The 21,416-nt window shown below is 38.4% G+C and overlaps 2 protein-coding genes across 2 annotated transcripts; both read left to right on the top strand.

Moving 5' to 3' along the window:
* The first annotated feature begins 969 nt into the window (after window positions 1-969).
* On the top strand, window positions 970-1,899 carry LOC139187188 (olfactory receptor 5W2-like). The gene has a single exon (XM_070803192.1). It carries the CDS (start codon window positions 970-972, stop codon window positions 1,897-1,899), a length of 930 nt encoding a protein of 309 aa, XP_070659293.1.
* Window positions 1,900-18,908: 17,009 nt separating this feature from the next.
* LOC109569077 (olfactory receptor 5W2-like) lies at window positions 18,909-19,853 on the top strand. The gene has a single exon (XM_019974397.2). It carries the CDS (start codon window positions 18,909-18,911, stop codon window positions 19,851-19,853), a length of 945 nt encoding a protein of 314 aa, XP_019829956.2.
* Window positions 19,854-21,416: the final 1,563 nt, after the last annotated feature.

The following is a 21,416-nucleotide window of genomic DNA, read 5'->3' as shown; positions in this document are numbered from 1 at the left end:
CAAATTCTCCTCCATGTTGACCACGTACTTTATTAACTTAGGTCTAAAGAAAAAGTTCATTGCTTTCACTTACATTAAGATATATACACAGGCATACACACAAACACAGCAGAGAGAGCAAGGTCTTTGCATTTTAGATGCATTTATTGTCCCTTATCTAATTTACATTCAATTAAACTGAAAGTCGTTTAAAATCTAAAGTGATGTAAATATATGTGGTACATTCTGTTGTTTTCACTTCCTTTTAGCTCTTTTCTTCCACTGGTCAAGAGAGTCATCCTAGACGGTCACCTCTCCACAAAGAGGTAATGAGCATTATGGGAAAGCAATAGCAAATTTCTAGGAACAGGTCAGTAATAACTTATTTCGTGTCTCACCAGATGCTAAGCAGAAGATAAGCTAAAACCAGTAACATAATGATTTTTATTATTACTAGTCAGTGATGTACTCACTGTTTATGGAACTAAGAAGAACATTCTTAAACCAGTCATGTCTTTTTGAGAGACAAAAAATAGTGATCATTTTTTTTTTTTTATTCAAGTGAATATTTTTAAACCCAGAGAAAGCTCAGTCCGAAGTCTTGAATCTGGTCTTGCTAACACTGGCGTGTCTTGCATGTGGTTTTAAAGAATTGAAGAAAGGTAAAATCATCCAGCTCTTCTCTCTGATATAAGAAAAATAAGGCTCAGAGAAGAATTTGTAGAAAGTAGCAACCTCATGAATGGCATCTAGATTGACTTGAAACGTTCTCAAAGGTCTTCCTCATATGCCTTTTATTATTGCAGAATAGAGAGTTATGCGTCTTTGAAGAGTAGGTACAAGACTGGATTATTTTCTAAGTATAAAAAGGCAATTAAGGGGAAAAAATGCTCTTCCTTATGATGTTTTTTTTGATGTGCAGAAGCATTAAACATGCATATGTGATTTTCTTGATAACTTTCTCAAAAGTTTGCACAAGATCTAAGAAGAATGGAAAGAGAGAATTGCTCCTCCTTGACTGAATTCTTTTTCTTGGGAATTACTGATAACACTGAGAACAAAGTGATCCTATTTACAATGTTTCTACCTGTTTATCTCATTAATCTTCTGGCAAATCTCGGAATGATCAGCCTGATTAGGATGGATCCCCAGCTGCACACACCCATGTACTTTTTCCTCAGCCACCTCTCCTTCTGTGACCTCTGCTATTCCACAGCCATTGGCCCTAAGATGCTGGTGGACCTATTTGCCAAGAACAAATCAATCCCCTCCTATGGCTGCGCTCTGCAATTCTTGGTTCTCTGTACCTTTGTAGATTCTGAGTGTCTCCTGCTGGCAGTGATGGCTTATGACCGGTACAAGGCCATCAGCAGCCCCTTGCTCTATGCAGTCAGCATGTCCAGCGAGGTGTGCTCCCTGCTCGTGGCTGGGGTTTACCTGGTGGGAATGATAGATGGTTTGATAAACACGACATTAGCATTCCGTTTATGCTTCTGTGGGTCAAATGAGATTAACCACTTTTTTTGTGATGTTCCTCCTCTCCTGTTGATATCTTGCTCAGACACACAGCTCAATGAGTTAGTGATATTCATGATTTTTGGCTTTATTGAATTAAGCTCCATTTCAGGAGTCCTTGTCTCTTATTGTTATATCATCCTATCAGTCTTGAAGATCCACTCTGCTGAAGGGAGGTTCAAAGCTTTCTCCACCTGTACCTCCCACCTAACTGCTGTGGCCATTTTCCAGGGAACTCTGCTCTTCATGTATTTCAGGCCGAGTTCATCCTACTCTCTAGATGAAGACAAAATGACCTCATTGTTTTACACCCTTGTGATTCCCATGTTAAACCCTCTGATTTACAGCCTAAGGAACAAGGATGTAAAACAGGCCCTGGAAAAATTGAAAAATAAATGGTTTTAGTTATTTGTATTAGGCATTTGTGTACACATATGCATTCATATATATATATTGTTTACTGTTTTACTAAAATTAAATGATAGGATACATGAGAATAATAATTTCTCAAATTCTTAAGGTGATATTTGTTTTAAATCCTAACTTTGTTTCCCCCACACATCTCCTGTTTCATTATGTTTTAAGGATTTATATGTGTGTGTGTATGTGTGTGTGTGTGCGTATAGCACTTTGACTATGTGAAAAACTTTTCTGTCTTTTTCATTGTAGTAATTTTTGTTCAGTGTTTAATTAAAACATTGTTTTCAATTACACTAAGATTTATTGTGCATTTGCTCAGTGATCTTTGAGCCTGTAGCCTTTTTATATATTATTGTAGATCTTATGGTTTCTGTACTACGGAAGTTAGTACTAAAAACAAATTTTAAAAAACAGTCAAGTAATTCATAATTGGCCTCAAATTCATCATGACATAAACATAAAGGGCTATAATTTCAAAACAAAAATATCTAAAACTATTCAAAAAGATACTTTGGATAGAGATATTCAGTCAAATCTTAAAAAGATTCAATCTGGGAAATGAAAAGTTTGTAGTCAGAGAATCTGACAGTTATTCAGATCTTAAAGTGGCATTACTGACTCAATGGATATGAGTTTAAGTAAACTCCAGGCATTGGTGATGGACAGGGAGGCCTGGCGTGCTGCAGTCCATGGGGTCACAAAGAGGTGGACACAACTGAGTGACTGAACTGAGTGTACATGTCTATGTCTTTTAGAAGTCATGTTTTCTACAACATGGAAGAACTGTGAGGTCATGTGTTAAGTGAAATATTAATAGAGAGGAAGACAAGTACTATATGATCTCACAAATATGTAGAATCTAAAAGGTCAAATTCAGAAACTCCCTGACAGCCCAGTGATTAGAACTCAGTGCTTTCACTAACTGGGTCCAGTTTGATCCCAGATCAGGGAACTAAGATCCCAGCAAGCTGAGTGCTATAGCCAAAAAAAAAAAAAAAAAGATGTGAGTGAGTTGAATGTTGCTAGGACCCTTACCTCTTGTAAGGGATATTGGTGATATTGGTAAAAGTGTATAAACTTTGTTATTTGATGAATAAGTTAGGGGAATCTAAATGTATACGGTATATCTAGTTTCATCCACCTCATTAGAACTGATTCAAATGTACTCTTTTTAATGGCTGAGTAATACATTTGAATCAGTTCTAATGAGGTGGATGAAACTGGAGCCTATTATACAGAGTGAAGTAAGCCAGAAAGAAAAACACCAATACAGTATACTAATGCATATATATGGAATTTAGAAAGATGGTAACAATAACCCTGTGTACGAGACAGCAAAAGAGACACTGATGTATAGAACAGTCTTATGGACTCTGTAGGAGAGGGAGAGGGTGGTAAGATTTGGGAGAATGGCATTGAAACATGTATAATATCATGTATGAAACTAGTTGCCAGTCCAGGTTCGATGCACGATACTGGATGCTTGGGGCTGGTGCACTGGGACGACCCAGAGGGATGGTATGGGGAGGGAGGAGGGAGGAGGGTTCAGGATGGGGAACACATGTATACCTGTGGCAGATTCATTTCAATATTTGGCAAAACTAATACTATTTTGTAAAGTTTAAAAATAAAATAAAATTAAAAAAAAGAAAAACTAAAAAATTAAAAATAAATAAATAAATAATGTATATGGTATATCTAGTTAACAATAATGGAAAATTGAGAAATTATCAAAAAAAAAAAAAAAGTAGACCTTAACTGTCCTCACTATACACACACCCAAAATGGTAACACTGTGAGATGAAGCTTGTGTTAATCAACCTTATTGTGGTAATCATTTCACAATGTACACATATATCACATTGTGTACTTATCATTAAACATGGTATTAGCCAATTACATTTGAATCAGTTCAGTTCATTTGAGTCACTCAGTCGTGTCTGACTCTTTGCAACTCTTTGCACACCAGGCCTCCCTGTCCATCACCGGCTCCCAGAGTCCACCCAAACTCATGTCCATCTAGTTGGTGATGCCATCCAGCCAACTCATCCTCTGTTGTCCCTTTCTCCTCCTGCCCCTAATCCCTCTCAGCATCAGAGTCTTTTCCAAAGAGTCAACTCTTTGCATCAGGTGGCCAAAGTATTGGAGTTTCAGCTTCAACATCAGTCCTTCCAATGAACATGCAGGACTGATCTCCTTATGATGGACTGATTGGATCTCCTTGCAGTCCAAGGGACTCTCAAGAGTCTTCTCCAAAACCACAGTACAAAAGCATCAATTCTTCGGCACTCAGCTTTCTTCACAGTCCAATTCTCACATCCATACATGACCACTGGAAAAACCATAGCCTTGACTAGATGGACCTTTGTTGGCAAAGTAATATCTCTGCTTTTGAGTATTCTGTCTAGGTTGGTCATAACTTTGCTTCCAAGGAGTAAGCGTCTTTTAATTTCATGGCTGCAATCACCATCTGCAGTGATTTTGGAGCCCAAAAAAATAAAGTCTGACACTGTTTCCACTGTTTCCCCATCTATTTCCCATGAAGTGATGGGACCAGATGCCATGATCTTAGTTTTCTGAATGTTGAGCTTTAAGCCAACTTTTTCACTCTCCTCTTTCACATTCATCAAGAGGCTCTTTAGTTCCTCTTCACTTTCTGCCATAAGGGTGGTGTCATGTGCATATCTGAGGTTATTGATATTTCTCCTGGCAATCTTGATTCCAGCTTATGCTTCTTCCAGCTCAGCGTTTCTCATGATGTACTCTGCATATAAGTTAAAGTTATATAAAAATAAGATGTCTAAAGATTAGATTTTAAAGACATACAGAACAGCTGTCTAATTGTTAAAGTACAATATTGTGCTGTTGTTATCAACTACCAATTCTTCTGCACTTCTTCCAAGATAATTTCTTTCCTTCCTCCTCATCTTCAACCCTGGTTAAATGCCCACTTCTCTGTGGTTTAGAAACAATCACTTTTAAGGCATTACTTTATATCAACTGTTTGTGAGCATTTTTTGCTAAAGAACTAGCATTCCATCCTTGTTAACCAAGCACTGAATTTTGCCTGGGATATAAAATAAATAAACATGAATTTACCTAAAAACAGTAGGCAACATTTTTTGACTATTGACTAGCCCTGTGGCTCAGAGGTTAAAGCATCTGCCCACAATGCAGGAGACCTGAGTTCGATCCCTGGGTCGGGAAAATCCCCTGGAGAAGGAAATGGCAACCCACTCCAGTATTCTTGCCTGGAGAATCCCATGGACAAAGGAACCTGGTGGGCTACAGTCCACGGGGTTGCAAAGAGTCGGACACGACTGAGAGACTTCACTTCATTATGTCTCAATAACACAAAATTAACTGAAGATTTGTTAAGTATCTTAACACACACACACACATAGACACATATCTCACAACAGTGTATACATATTGTATGTATATACACAACAGTTTTTTGGAAGGTGCATAAAATTGTAATGGACACTAAGATAATATTCTTATAAAGACACATGTATTTGCTAATTGCAATACAAGTAAGAAGCTATAACATCTTAATATTTGACTATTACATCTGACTTTGATATGGCTTCCTGAAGGCTAAAATACTGAATCAGTTTGCTGATAAAGCTAGGCTACAATCCAATCATATATTTGAAATATCATAAACTACTGAAGAACACTCTTATTTACACATTAAAATTGCAAAGTTAAAAGCCTCAGATGGTCTTAAATTTTCCAGCTGCCATTGTAAAATGTCCTTACATAAAAATATTTCAGAATGAAAAAATAAAGCCTATGAAATTCCTTTGTCTTTCATGGTGGTATTTGTAAACACTACGGCATGTTAAGAAGAGTTCTCGTGGTAAAAACACCATAAGATAGCTATGCTATATTATAAAAGGTTTATAGGTTTCTATTTCTGGTATATTTTATTAATTTATTCAAACTTCTTTTGAACTGTTGCTTATGAGGAGTAACATGGCAGAAAACATTGACTGGAACATATTAAAGTCAGATAAAATATGGTGTCAATGAGTGAGTGAAAGACATTCAGTCGTGTCTGACTCATTGCCACCTCATGGACTAAACAGTCCATGGAATTCTCCAGGCCAAAATACTGGAGTGGGTAACCGTTCCCTTCTCCAGGGGATCTTCCCAACCCAGGGATCAAACCCAGGGCTCCCGCACTGCAGGTGAATTCTTTACCAGCTGAGCCACAAGGGAAGCCCATGGTTTCAATATTCTGCCATTAATTATTGGTTTACTAATATAGTATGTTAACACTCTGTCTATCTCAATAGTCTTCATTCTTTTCCCATTTAATCTTTCAACACCACATTCTTCTCACACAACCAGTGCAGTGTGTGATGGTAAATATCAATATCCAAATGCAATTTATCAATGAGTGTGTCATGTGTTAATATTATAGTCATATATCTTGACCTCTTCCTTCATCCTTGCCACTGAAATAAGTGTAAATATGGCAAAATCAATGTTAGATATGGGTAAATGTCTAACACAGAGGACAGATAGAGGCATACTAATTATGGGTTGCACAAGTATATTCATTATAAATTGTGAAGTAATAATGTTCAGTACACCAGTAAATAGGAGGTTCTGTGTTATAGCCAGAGGCAGCAACGTTTAACCTCCCTGGACATCTCTCTCTTTAGTTAGAAACATGCTGTGGCCCAGACAGCAAGTCCACTCTAAATTTAACACATCACTGTTCCTTTCTATCCCTCAGGTTCCCTGAAGTTAAATAGAGGCTTCAGCTAGATTATCTCTAAGGTCCTTTCCAGCTGGTACAATCTGTCTGTATAAAACATGATTCTACTTCTGTATAAATTCACCCCCAGTATTGGAAAGGACTTGAAAATGACAAAAAAAGAGAAAAAGAATCACTTCATATTCAAACAAGAAATTGTTTGATATGTGTAGTCTGTTTAACCCAAAGTAGTGGTGACACAAAGCCATCTAAGTAGTATAAGTTTCAGAAGGGCAAACATTTTCAAATGTGACCCTATTGTGTATTCTGTTATTCAGATTCAGAAACTCATACTCATCCCAAAAGTGGATATCCAACTATTTAGCACTGAAGTAAATAAAACTTAAAATAAAATGTTAGAAATTGTATCATGCAAGATCAAACCAGTCAATCCTCAAGGAAATCAGTCCTGAATGTTCATTGGAAGGACTGATGCTGAAGCTGAAACTCCAATACCACCTGATGTGAAGAACTGACTCATTGAAAAAGACCCTGATGCTGGGAAAGGTTGAAGACAGGAGGAAAAGGGGATGACAGAGGATGAAATGTTTTGATGGCATCACCAATTTGATGAAGGTGAGTTTGAGCAAGCTCCGAGAGTCTGTGATGGACAGGGAAGCCTTGCGTGCTGCAGTCCATGGGGTCGCAAAGGGTAGGACACGACTGAGCGACTGAACTGACTGACCAAACGGCAAAGTGTAACCAAGTGCAGTATCTGAGGATGTGAATCAGCCGTGGCTTTTACACACTGACAATAGACTGAGAATTGCCACCGCACTTAGTAAACACCATGACAGTCTCTTATTACCATAGCTGGACATAAATGTTCGAGAACCCCAAATACCTTTCCTAGAATTATGCCCAAGAGTGAAGAATGAATACATCCACTGAAATACATGTACAGAAATATTCATCATTGGGTTATTTGAAATCATGTAAAATGGGACCAGTTCAAATTTGTTTCAGCACATTAGATCATGACTTGACAAACTTTTCTTTGAAGTATTTGTGTGCATACTAAGTGGCTTCGGTTGTGTCTGACTCTTTGTGATGCCATGGACTGTAACCCTCCAGGCTCCTCTGTCCATGGGATCCTCCAGGCAAGAATACTAGAGTGGGTTGCTGTGACCTCCTCCAGGGAATCTTCCCAGCCCAGGGATCAAACTTGTGTCTCTTATGTCTCCTGCATTGGCAGCTGGGTTATTTACCACTAGCACCACCTGGGAAGCCCTTGAAATATTTAATAGTGTATATTTTAGGGTTTTAGGCCATAAATATTAGTCACAACTAAACAGTTTTGCCCTGTATCACAAAAGCACCTGTCCATAATATATGAATAAATGGTATGCCCCAGCTTTAATAAAACATTATGAGTCAGGTTCACTGACCCTTGATAAGCATGTTATCACAGTCTGTGTGTAATAAAACTATACAACAATGAGAATGAATGAATGACTTCTGAATATGATAATGTAGAAAAATTTCACAAATAAAATATCGATGAAAAAAACCCAGACATAAAAGAGCAAAAGCTCTATGATTTCACTACTGTATACTTCAAAAATATACAAACTACCATATCACATTGCACATCATTTCTGGTGGCTGTGTGGAGAATTTCTGGGAATCTAGCAATGTGCCTTTTTTTCTGGTTTTGGGTGTAGGAATCTTTCCATTTTTGAAAGTTTCCTTGCAGTATACATTTTTAGATTAAAATTTTCTGTATTTATGAATGCATTCATGCTAAGTTGCTTCATACATGTCTGACTCTATGTGACCCTATGGACTGTAGCCTGCCCAATTTCTCTGTCCAAGGGATTCTCCAGGCAAGAATACTGGAGTGGGTGGCCACATCCTTCTCAAGGTGATCTTCACAACCCATGGTTCGAACCATAGTCTCTTATGACTCCTGCATTGGTAGGAGGATTCTTTACCACTAGAGCCACCTGGGAAACCCTTCTATGTGTATCAGTTCAGTCGCTCAGTCATGTCCAACTCTTTGCGGCCCCATGGACTGCAGCATGCCAGGCCTCCCTGTCCATCACCAACTCCCAGAGTTTACCCAAACTCATGTCCATTGAGTCGCTGATGTTATCCAACCATCTCATCCTCTGTCATCCCCTTCTCCTACTACCCAAAATCTTTCCCAGCATCAGGGTCTTTTCCAATGAGTCAACTCTGTGCATGAGGTGGCCAAAGTATTGGAGTTTCAGCTTCAACATCAGTCCTTCCAATGAGCACTCAGGACTAATCTCCTTTAGGATGTACTGGTTGGATTCCCTTGCAGTCCATGGGACTCTCAAGAGTCTTCTCCAACACCACAGTACAAAAGCATCAATTCTTTGGCACTCAGCTTTCTTTATAGTCCAACTCTCCCATCAGTACAACACCACTAGAAAAACCATAGCCTTGACTAGACGGACCATTGTTGGCAAAGGAATGTCTCTGCTTTTGAATATGCTGTCTAAGTTGGTCATAACTTTTCTCCAAGGAGTAATCATCTTTTAATTTCATGGCTGCAATCACCATCTGCAGTGATTTTGGAGCCCCAAAATATAAAGTCTGACACTGTTTCCACTGTTTCCCCATCAATTTCCCAAGAAGTGATAGGACCAGATGCCATGATCTTCGTTTTCTGAATGTTGAGCTTTAAGCCAACTTTTTCACTCTCCTCTTTCACTTTCATCAAGAGGCTCTTTAGTTCTTCTTCACTTTCTGCCATAAGGGTGGTGTCACCTGCATATCTGAGGTTATTGATATGTCTCCTGGCAATCTTCATTCCAGCTTGTGCTTCTTCCAGCCCAGCATTTCTCATGATGTACTCTGTATATAAGTTAAATAAGCAGGGTGACAATATACACCCTTAACATACTCCTTTTCCTATTTGGAACCAGTCTGTTGTTCCATGTCCAGTTCTAACTGTTGCTTCCTGACCTGCATATGAGCTTCTCAAGAGGCAGATCAGGTGGTCTGGTATTCCCATGTCTTTCAGAATTTTCCACAGTTTATTGTGATCCACACAGTCACAGGCTTTGGCATAGTCAATAAAACAGAAATATATGTTTTTCTGGAACTCTCTTGCTTTTTTGATGATCCAATGGATGTTGGCAATTTGATCTCTTGTTCCTCTGCCTTTTCTAAACCTAGAAAATGCCTTTTTAATGTGTATATTATACTCTAAAAATGGCTTTCTATAAACACAGTACCTTCACTATGAGATTGTAGAAGACTGTTAATTTTTATTTTTAAAATGAAAAGTTTCATGTACAAGTGTTCATTATATATTTATGAAACTCATGTAATGCATACTGTCTAAAGTCTCTCAATGTGTTATTAATCTTTATGTTACTAAAACTGCTGCCTTGCTTGTAGAACAGCACTGTCTTTATACAACCACTGGCTCTCCTAGTTTTTCTCAAAGCAGGAGAGAGCTACAATGTACTTCAGTTCAGAACCATGCAATGCATTTTATATCATTATAGATTTGGGAACCAGATAACTACATTCTGAAGAAGATCTTGATCTGGGTAGTATTTGCCTACACAGAATTGCTTTAGTGTCACCAAGGCACCAGGGAAACTCGAAGTATAGTTTGTTTTGTTTTTTTTTTTTCCTCACTTGCTTATATCTGAGGAATATGTTTTCTCCTTAAGACAAGCTTTTAAGCTATTTAAGATCTTCATTTTTAATGAAACACAAATCCCATTGTGAGATATATCAGGTTATCCAGCTTGTAATAATAATGCAGCTACCCAAATTCAGGTTTCAGTTGTTGAGTGGGAGTAGATCAAAAATGGTGCTAGTCCTCATGGTTTTGAGGAGCAGCCCTGTTAAAAAGCTATAGCAAGGTTCTGACAGAACAAAATGTAACTCAAGGGATTTTTATACCCTGTAAGAAATGGAAGTAACTGAGGGAGAAATTACAAAAGATAGGAATAGAATTAGGTGATCAAGGACAATGCTATATACACTGTATGTGTAACAGAGAAGCAAATGATGATAGTAAAATTCTTTTGAAACAAGCTTATCACCTTCTGGATTTTAATGGGGAACTATTAAAAATTAGTTGTGGTTTAAACTTTGCAGAGTGAAAAAGTTGGATTAAAGCTCAACATTAAGAAAACTAAGATCATGGCATCCAGTCCTATCACTTCATGGCAAATAGATGCAGAAACAGTGAAAACAGTGTCAGACTTTATTTTGGGGGGCTCCAAAATCACTGCAGATGGTAATTGAAATTAAATTACCATGAAATTAAAAGACACTTACTCCTTGGAAGGAAACTTATGACCAACCTAGATAGCATATTCAAAAGCAGAAACATTCCTTTGCCAACAAAGGTCCATCTAGTCAAGGTTATGGTTCTTCCAGTGGTCATGAATGGATGTGAGAGTTGGACTGTGAAGAAAGCTGAGCACCGAAGAATTGATGCTTTTGTACTGTGGCGTTGGAGAAGACTCTTCAGAGTCCCTTGGACTGCAAGGAAATCCAATCCGTTCATCCTAAAGGAGATCAGTCCTGGGTGTTCACTGGAAGGACTGATGCTGAAGCTTAAACTCCAATACTTTGGCCACTTCATGAGAAGAGTTGACTCATTGGAAAAGACCCTGATTCTAGGAGGGATTGGGGGCAGGAGGAGAAGGGGATGACAGAGACTGAGATGGCTGGATGGCATCACCGACTCAGTGGACATGAGTTTGAGTGAACTCCAGGATTTGGTGATGGACAGGAAGGCTTGGCGTGCTGCAATTCATGAAGTCACAAAGAGTCAGACACAACTGAGTGAGTGACTGAACTGAAGCTCTGCCTCAACAATATCTCCACAGGAGTACTGGTCATATTTTACTATTGGGATCTAAAGAGAAGCCAAAAGCAAAGGAGAAAAGGAAAGATATAAGCATCTGAACGCAGAGTTCCAAAGAATATCAAGAAAAGATAAAACAGCCTTCCTTGGTGATTAATGCAAAGAAATAGTGGAAAACAACAGAATCAGAAAGACTAGTGATCTCTTCAAGAAAATTAGAGATACCAAGGGAACATTTCATGCAAAGATGGGCTCAATAAAGGACAGAAATCGTATGGACCTAACAGAAGCAGATTTATTAAGAAGAGGTGGCAAGAATACACAGAAGAACTGTACAATAAAGATCTTCATGACCCAGATAATCACGATGGTGTGATCACTGATCTAGAGCCAGACATCCTGGAATGTGAAGTCAAGTAGGCCTTAGAAAGCATCAATAAGAATAAAGCTAGTGGAGGTGATGGAATTCCAGTTGAGCTATTTCAAATCCTGAAAGATGATGCTGGGAAAGTGCTACACTCAATATGCCAGCAAATTTGGAAAACTCAGCAGTGGCCACAGGACTGGAAAAGGTCAGTTTTCATTCCAATCCCAAAGAAAGGCAATGCCAAAGAATGCTCAAACTACCAAACAATTGCACTCCACTCACACGCTAATAAAGTAATGCTCAAAATTTTCCAAGCCAGGCTTCAGCAGTACGTGATCCGTGAACTTCCAGATGTTCAAGCTGTTTTTAGAAAAGGCAGAGGAACCAGAGATCAAATTGCCAACATCTGCTGGATCACGGAAAAAGCAAGAGAGTTCCAGAAAAACATCTGTTTCTGCTTTATTGACTATGCCAAATCCTTTGACTGTGTGGATCACAATAAACTGTGGAAAATTCTGAAAGAGGTGGGAATACCAGACCACCTGACCTGCCTCTTGAGAAACCTACATGCAGGTCAGGAAGCAACAATTAGAACTGGACATGGAACAACAGACTGGTTCCAAATAGGAAAGGGGGTACGTCAAGGCTATATATTATCACCCTGCTTATTTAACTTATATGCAGAGTACATCATGAGAACGCTGGACTAGAAAAAGCACAAGCTGGAATCAAGATTGCTAGGAGAAATATCAATAACCTCAGATATGTAGATGACACCACCCTTATGGCAGAAAGTGAAGAGGAACTCAAAAGCCTCTTGATAAAAGTGAAAGAGGAGAGTGAAAAAGTTGGCTTAAAGCTCAACATACAGAGAACTAAGATCATGGCATCTAGTCCCATCATTTCATGGGAAATCGATGGGGAAACAGTGTCAGACTTTATTTTTTGGGGCTCCAAAGTCACTGCAGAGGATGATTGCAGCCGTGAAATTAAAAGACACTTACTCCGTGGAAAGAAAGTTATGATCTACCTAGATAGCATATTCAAAAGCAGAGATGTTACTTTGCCAACAAAGGTCTGTCTAGTCAAGGCTATGATTTTTCCAGTGGTCATGCATGGATATGAGAGTTGGACTGTGAAGAAAGCTGAGCGCTGAAGAATTGATGCTTCTGAACTGTGGTGTTGGAGAAGACTCTTGAGATTCCCTTGGACTACAAGGAGATCCAACCAGTCTTTTCTAAAAGAGATCAGACCTGGGGGTTCTTTGGAAGGAATGATGCTGAAGCTGAAACTCCAGTACTTTGGCTACCTCATGAGAAGAGTTGACTCATTGGAAAAACTCTGATGCTGGGATGGATTGGAGGCAGGAGGAGAAGGGGACGATAGAGGATGAGATGGCTGGGTGACATCACGGACTCGATGGATGTGAGTTTGAGTGAACTCCAGGTGTTGGAGATGACAGGGAGGCCTGGTGTGTGCAATTCATGGGGTCACAAAGAGTCGGACACGACTGGGTGACTGAACTGAACTGAATGATTATGTAACAACAACGTATCTTGCTTAAGGACATGTTTCTCCTTCTTAACAAGAACCTTCTGACTAATCTTGCTATTTTAAAACCTATGTTGTGGGAATGGGTCTGGTAATATCTTTCTATTTCTAGTTTTATTTTTTAATTTTTTATTATTATTTTAATTTATTATTATTATTATTTATTTATTTATTTTACTTTACAATATTGTATTGGTTTTGCCATACATCAACATGCATCCACCATGGGTGTACACATGTTCCCCATCCTGAACCCCTTCCCCCTCCCTCTCCATACCATCCCTCTGGGTCATCCCAGTGCACCAGCCCCAATCTTCCTGTATCCTGCATTGAACCTGGACTGGTGATTCGTTTCTTATATGATATTATACATGTTTTTTGTTAATTTAAGATGTATGTTGGGGAATGGGTTTGGTAAAAGTATATAAGGGATTGTTAAAACTAGTGAGTGGGGCACTCTCCGCCCCCTTCTGATGCCTATGTCAGAAGCTTTCTCTGTCTTTTTTCACTGTAATAAAACTTCTGCCACACAAAAGCTCTGTGTGATCAAGCCTTGTCCCTGGTCCTGAAGCTAAATCTTCTTTGGAGATCACAACTCCGAAATTGTTCACTGTAAGCTCTCAGTATGAGATTGAAGGATGGGAATAAGCTGATGTTTGGTTTTGAAGGCTGCCTAGAAAGGCAAAGTTGACATAAATGTTAAAACATCATTATTCATAATAGATTAAGAGTAGAGACAAGCCAACATCCATCTGTCTGAAGAATGGATCAATAAAACGTGTTGTATCTATAAAATGCAATATTGTAGTGCCATTTAATGAAACGAAATTCCAATGCATTCAGCGACTTGATTTAACCTTAGACATTTAACTGAAGAAAAGAAATCTGACAGGAGAAACACACACATAGACACACATTATTTCATGATTCTTTTTACGTGAGATGGCCAGAATATGCAATTACTTAGACTCAGAAAGCAGACTAGTGGTTGCCAGAGCTGGGGGAGGGAAGAAGAGGTAGTGACAGACAGTAGCATGAGTGTCTCATTGACGCAAATGTTCCAGAAGGAGATAATGGTGATGGGTGAGCAACCTTGAAAATATATTTAAACCCAAAGAACTAGTTATATGAAAATGCATATATATTTATATATATGTAACATTTAAATAAAAATAAATATGATCAAAGTGTAGTAATATCTCCACATGAGGTAGTTTCAGAGAATGCTTCAAAAACACAATGAACAATCCAAAGAATTTCGAAAAGAAGGATCTATTTTATTTCTGACTAAAGAAGGAGAATATTTATGAAGGTGTCAACTACGAATTAGCACTTGACAAAAATCTTTGCCAACAACTGAACAACAACAAGGGTGTTTGCCATCTGCTTGTGTGGAGACTGAACCCTGTGCTGCAGCAGCTGCTGGTCTGTGACACCCCTGAGGGGAATTCAGGGTGCAGAGGGAGGCACTCTGTGCCCCAGGGAAACTGGTGGAACTTGGTCTTTAGATGTTAGATATTTTCTTTTTGAGGGCTCCAAAATCACTGAAGATGGTGACTGCAGCCATGAAATTAAAAGACGTTTACTCCTTGGAAGAAAAGTTATGACCAACCTAGAGAGCATATTGAAAAGCAGAGACATTACTTTGCCAACAAAGGTCTATCTAGTCAAGGCTATGGTTTTTCCAATGGTCATGTATGGATGTGAGAGTTGGACTGTAAAGAAAGCTGAGCACCGAAGAATTGATACTTTTGAACTGTGGTGTTGGAGAAGACTCTTGAGAGTCCCTTGGACTGCAAGGAGATCCAACCAGTCCATTCTGAAGGAGATCAGCCCTGGGATTTCTTTGGAAGGAATGATGCAAAGCTGAAACTCCAGTACTTTGGCCACCTCATGGGAAGAGTTGACTCATTGGAAAAGACCCTGATGCTGGGAGGGATTGGGGGCAGGAGGAGAAGGGGACAACAGAGGATGAGGTGGCTGGATGGCATCACGGACTCAGTGGACATGAGTTTGAGTGAACTCTGGGAGTTGGTGATGGACAGGGAGGCCTGGCGTGCTGCGTTTCATGGGATTGCAAAGAGTCGGACACGACTGAGCGACTGAACTGAACCGAACTGATTTTCAGAAACTGATTTTATGATCCTAATCCTTGCATCCCTTAATACCTAGAAAAATCACTAAATCCCTTCACGAGACATTAGCTCCTTGTAACCAGCAGAAAACCATTTGTAAAATAAGCATTTGATTGCATAGAACTCTCCCTTCATCAAAATTTCATATATTGACCTTCTCCCAGTGCCTCTTTGGAGAAATCTCTCAGAGCTACCTGAGATGCTGTCTCCCAGGCTGCAGTCCTCATTTTTCCCCCAATAAAATTTAACTCACAACTCTCAAGTTTTGCACCTTTTTGACCAGATAGAGCGTAACTGTGGGGAACACCTTACGTACTTTTTGCAGTCTTCTTCGTACCATAGATTAATTTGGTGACAATATTGAAGCATAAAAGTTCAGACTTTGCTCAGTTATTTCTGAATTCACAGGGGGATACACAGAAGCAGAAATAAATGTAATGATGTATTTGCATATTGTCAAAACCTAGACACACTAGCAGAGGGATTTAAGTCCCAGTGTGCCTGGTAAAATAAAAGTCTATCTGCTTATTCAGCTACCCAAGACCTGCTCATCTCAGGTAAGGTTTTCAGGTAATGATTTCAAGACTCTAGAACAAATAGCTACTGTTTTGGGAAAATAAATTTGTAAGTAAAGTATTTTATGCCTGCTGCTGCTGCTGCTGCTGCTGCTGCTGCTGCTGCTGTTATGTTGCTCAGTCATGTCCAACTCTGCGACCCCATGAACTGCAGCATGCCAGGCCTCCCTGTCCATCACTAACACCTGGAGTTCACTCTAGCTCACATCCATCGAGTCGGTGATGCCATCCTTCCAACTCATCCTCTGTCATCCCCTTCTCCTCCTGCCCCCAATCCCTCCCAGCATCAGAGTCTTTTCCAATGAGTCAACTCTTTGCATCCGGTGGCCAAAGTATTGGAGTTTCAGCTTTAGCATCAGTCCTTCCAATGAACATTCAGGACTGGTCTCCTTTAGGATGGACTGGTTGGATCTCCTTGCAGTCCAAGGGACTCTCAAGAGTCTTCTCCAACACCACAGTTCACAAGCTGTGGTGTTTTTGATCAGTGAGCACTGATCAATTCTTCAGTGCTCAACTTTCTTCACAGTCCAACTCTCGCATCCATACTTGACCCCTGGAAAAACCATAGCCTTGACTAGATGGACCTTTGTTGGCAAAGTAATGTCTCTGCCTTACAATATGCTATCTAGATTGGTCATAACTTTCCTTCCAAGGTTAGTCATACCTTTTCTTCCAAGGCACAATTTTTAATTTCATGGCTGTAGTCACCATCTGCAGTGATTTTGAAGCCTAAGAGGACTTAAATGCATCATCAATTCTCTTTAGTGCAGATATCTTGTTTTTGCCTCTCTAATAAGAGAGGAAATTATGAGTCATAAAAAAGCTTTAACACCTGAGTCAATCTTTGTTCTAAAGATATAGTGCAGGTGTAAAACAAGTACATTTCCCCCACTTTTCATTTATAACGTTTGTTAGTTGAATCCAAGTATTCCCACAAACTACATCAAATCATTGCATTCATCAAAATGAATTGATTTTAGGTACTGATTATTTAAATCTGTTGGCTTTTCATGCATTGCTTTGACATTTCTTCATATACTTTTATTACTGGAAATATTCCTAAATGACATGAGGAAGGTGAATATTTCAAAAAGGAAGAAACAAAAAGAATAATAGGAAGATGTAAATTACTAAGTTGGGAAATCTTGTAATTCATCAGATCTCTGCTTTGACTAGGTAAGGAGAGTTTAGATTCAGTGTAACTGTGCAGCTTAAAATAAACATAATCTGTATTTTTCATACTGTCAGATCAATACGTTGACAATAGTGAAGAAATAAAGCTTAATTTTTGCAAAGGTTGTTACTGTTTTCATGGGGGAAAATACAAAGCAGAAAATATAATTAACCAAATGTTAGCAAACACTGAGCCAGAGGATGGACGCTTCAGAGACTTAAGTCCTAAATGCTACCTGGCAAAATAAAAGGTTAGCTGTTTATTTTTTAGACATCAGTAGCAAGGACAGAAAGACCTGCTTATTCCAGGTATGTTCTTGAATCTCCAGATGTAAGAATATAGGAGAAAAACAGCGTTTAAAAATGAGAGATTTATCGATTAATTACTTATGCCTACCAATTCAATATAATAAACTCATGAGTTTAAAAGTCAGAAAATATTATCTTCTCAGAACTGGAAGAATCTGTCTCTAGCATCTATAAAATGATTGTTTAATTAGTTACTTTTAATTTAGATTCACGGGAAAGCCTTTACTCTTTGTCACTGGGGAAGCATATACATACTTTTTAAAATTTTATTTAAAAAATAATATAGTTAGAACACTATAAATAGCAATATTTGCAAACTTAACTCCATGTAAATCATATGCCAATATATACTTAAAGAAAATCTGTCACCAATATGCTAATTCTTATATCAACAGAGACGTGCATACATGCAGACATGACACATGCAAATACATACACACAAGGAGGACACTGTACATATCAGAAGTGTTTATTATACCTCATCTCATTTTCTTTTTAATATAAAAGTCAATTAAAATCAAAGAGACACAAATGCGTGTGTTAAATTCTGTTGTTTTCAATTCTTTGTATCATTTTTCTTTGGCTGGTCAAGGGATCCATCCTCTGATCCTCTGGCACCAGGGCGAAGCAGAGATCAGTGATGAGAATTGTGACAAAGGAGCAACATGTTTCTATAGTAAAGGCCAATAATGCTTATTTTATGTCTACCAAATGCTGAAGGTAACTTAGACCAGGACGGTAACATAATTTTCATTATGAATAGTTGCTGATATGCTCTAGAATGTATAGAAAATCATTTCAAACCAACATTATCTGAGCTGTATTTTGAGAAACATAACAATGGTAACAAAATTTTTGTGCCCAAATGACTATTTCCAGAGATGGAAAATGCTTAATCCTATAACTGACAGCCAGGTTTCAAACACTGGTGTTTCTTCTATGGTATTTTGAACATAAAATAAGACATTAATTCTTCCAATTTTACCTCCAGAGATAAGAAGGCAAAAACCTAGGAAAATGAAAAACTCATAGAGTTTTATATACATCATAATGACATGCAGACTTAGATAAAACTTTTTCAATGTGTAATATAGTGGGGTTTTTTTGTTGTTGTTTGTTTTTATTTTTCCAGGTAGGTAAAAATGTTCCTTCAAAAAGTAAGTACATTATTGGGTAATTTTCTGAGTATAAAATGACAGTTACACAAAGAGACTGTGCTCTCCTTTACAGATATTCTGCAGATGTCCATACATTTATCTATACTTTTCCTGATCATTTTGTCAAAAATTTAGATAAGAAAAATTAAAGAATGGAGAAAGAAAATTGCTCCTCTGTGACTGAATTCATTTTCTTGGGGATTACCAGTGATTTGGAAGTGAAAGTGACCTTATTTGCCATGTTGCTAGTTGTTTATCTCATTAATCTTCTGGGAAATCTTGGAATGATAATTTTGATTAGAATGGATCCCCAGCTGCAAACGCCAATGTACTTTTTCCTCAGCCACCTCTCTTTCTGTGACCTCTGCTATTCCACAGCAATTGGGCCCAAGATGCTGGTTGACCTTTTGGCCAAGAACAAACCAATCCCCTTCTATGGCTGTGCCCTACAGTTCTTGGTTGCCTGTACCTTTGCAGATTCTGAGTGTCTCCTGCTGGCAGTGATGGCCTATGATCGATACAGGGCCATCAGCAGCCCCTTGCTCTATGCGCTCAGCATGTCCAGTGGGGTGTGCTCCCTGCTCGTGGCTGGGGTTTATCTTGTAGGAATGACAGATGCTTTGATCCACACGACATTAGCATTCCACTTATGCTTTTGTGGGTCAAATGAGATTAACCACTTCTTCTGTGACTTACCTCCACTCTACCTTCTTTCCTGCTCTGATACACAAGTCAATGAATTGACAGTATTTATTGTTTTTGGTGTTATTGAATTGAGCTCAATTTCAGGAGTTCTTATCTCTTACTGTTATATCATCCTTGCAGTCTCAAAGATCCATTCTGCAGAGGGGAGGTTCAAAGCTTTCTCTACCTGCACCTCCCACCTAACTGCTGTGGCCATTTTCCAGGGAACTATGCTTTTTATGTACTTTAGGCCAAGTTCAATCTACTCTTTAGATCAAGACAAAATGACCTCATTGTTTTACACCCTTATGATTCCCATGTTAAATCCCCTGATTTATAGCCTACGTAACAAGGATGTGAAAAATGCCCTAGGAAAACTAAAAAATAAAAGATGGTTTCAAAGATTTATATAACACATATACACACACATATAGTAGTTATTATTTTTGCAAAATTATATGGTATGATATATATCATATATATCATATGGTATCTTGTATATATGGATATCAGATGGTATAATTTTATAAACAAAGTTTGAGGAGTCAATGACTGTTGTTTTAACCTTGGTACACACTCTGCATATTCAGGTAGTCAGACTTGTAATGAATCCTAATTGGGATGTAATCCCTCAGGAACTTAGTAACCTGAGTCTTCAACTGGGTCACACTGCTCAGAACTGTGGCCATTCTCAAGGTGAGAACTCGGGAGTCTTCAAGAGGAAATCAAACATGTCTCAGAGCAAGAAATCTATGGAGCACTATAGGGAAATTTCCATGGAACCTTGTCTCCCTCGATAGCATATCTAGAGGATCCCTTCATGTTATGAGTCCACTTTACTGCCCCCAAGACTGGTCCTGAGTCCCTTTGAGGGTTCATGCAGAGATGGCACAGTGAATGTTCCACAATGTGCCCTCTCACAGGCTATTTATTGTGAGTGCACAAAGTCACAGAGAAGCACTTTTGCACCAGTTTTATTCCTTTCCTTTGTTTTCTTCTTGCTTTTTTCTTTTTTTGCCTATATCTGTATATTTTTTTATATAGTATGTATCCATTAAAATCACTTTAAATGCTTTTGGGGAATAGCATAGTACATAAATAAATAAGAAGTGAAAGGTAAAAAAAAAAGTAAAAAAAAATATGGTATCCATATATACGAGAAATATAATTTTATCAAATTATTTAATAAATGAGTATCTATACTAAAGCTCAGCCATAGGAAATTGTTGCAGTTTTCAAAACTTGTCATGCTTCATTATATGTCTTGACCTTATCTATGAAACTCTGTGTAAAACTTCCTGGCTCTTCAAATTCTATCATACTTTTTCTGTGTATCCATTCATTCAAACATTATTATTTTAAGTGTATTAATATTTAGCAACTATTTAATTCTTCTTTGTCTGCCTCTAAGTGCTTTACATTTCTTTAAAAACCCATTAGTTTGTATAAAAATGGACCTTATAATCTAGATGAATAAAGAAACATTTACTAACTAACCACACATACAATTCATAGTAAAGTTTAAGACTTTCCTTAATTAAAAAAAAAAAAAGTAGGGTTAAAAATCTAGGAACAAATGTCAAAACATAGTGTGCAGAAGAAAGGTTTTCTTGAATGGAGATATTAATTGTCAGATCCAAAAATTTGGGAAGGAAATTATTCTAGGAAGATAATTTGACACTTATAGAGGTCTTGAGTTGGGTGAGATGGCTGGATGGCATCACTGACTCGATGGACATGAGTTTGAGTAAACTCCGGGAGTTGGTGATGGACAGGGAGGCCTGGCGTGCTGCAATTCATGCGGTTGCAAAGAGTCGGACATGACTGAGTGACTGAACTGAACTGTATGGATGTGAGAGTTGGACCATAAAGAAGGCTGAGCGCTGAAGAACTGATGCTTTTGAACTGTGGTGTTGGAGAAGATGCTTGAGAGTCCTTTGGACAGCAAGGAGATCAAACCAGTCAATCCTAAAGGA

This window comes from Bos indicus, chromosome 15, assembly GCF_029378745.1.
Source record: "Bos indicus isolate NIAB-ARS_2022 breed Sahiwal x Tharparkar chromosome 15, NIAB-ARS_B.indTharparkar_mat_pri_1.0, whole genome shotgun sequence".
Lineage (NCBI taxonomy): Eukaryota > Metazoa > Chordata > Mammalia > Artiodactyla > Bovidae > Bos > Bos indicus.
The sequence above is the reverse complement of the archived record's forward strand: the minus strand, read 5'-3'. Positions and strand labels throughout refer to the sequence as shown.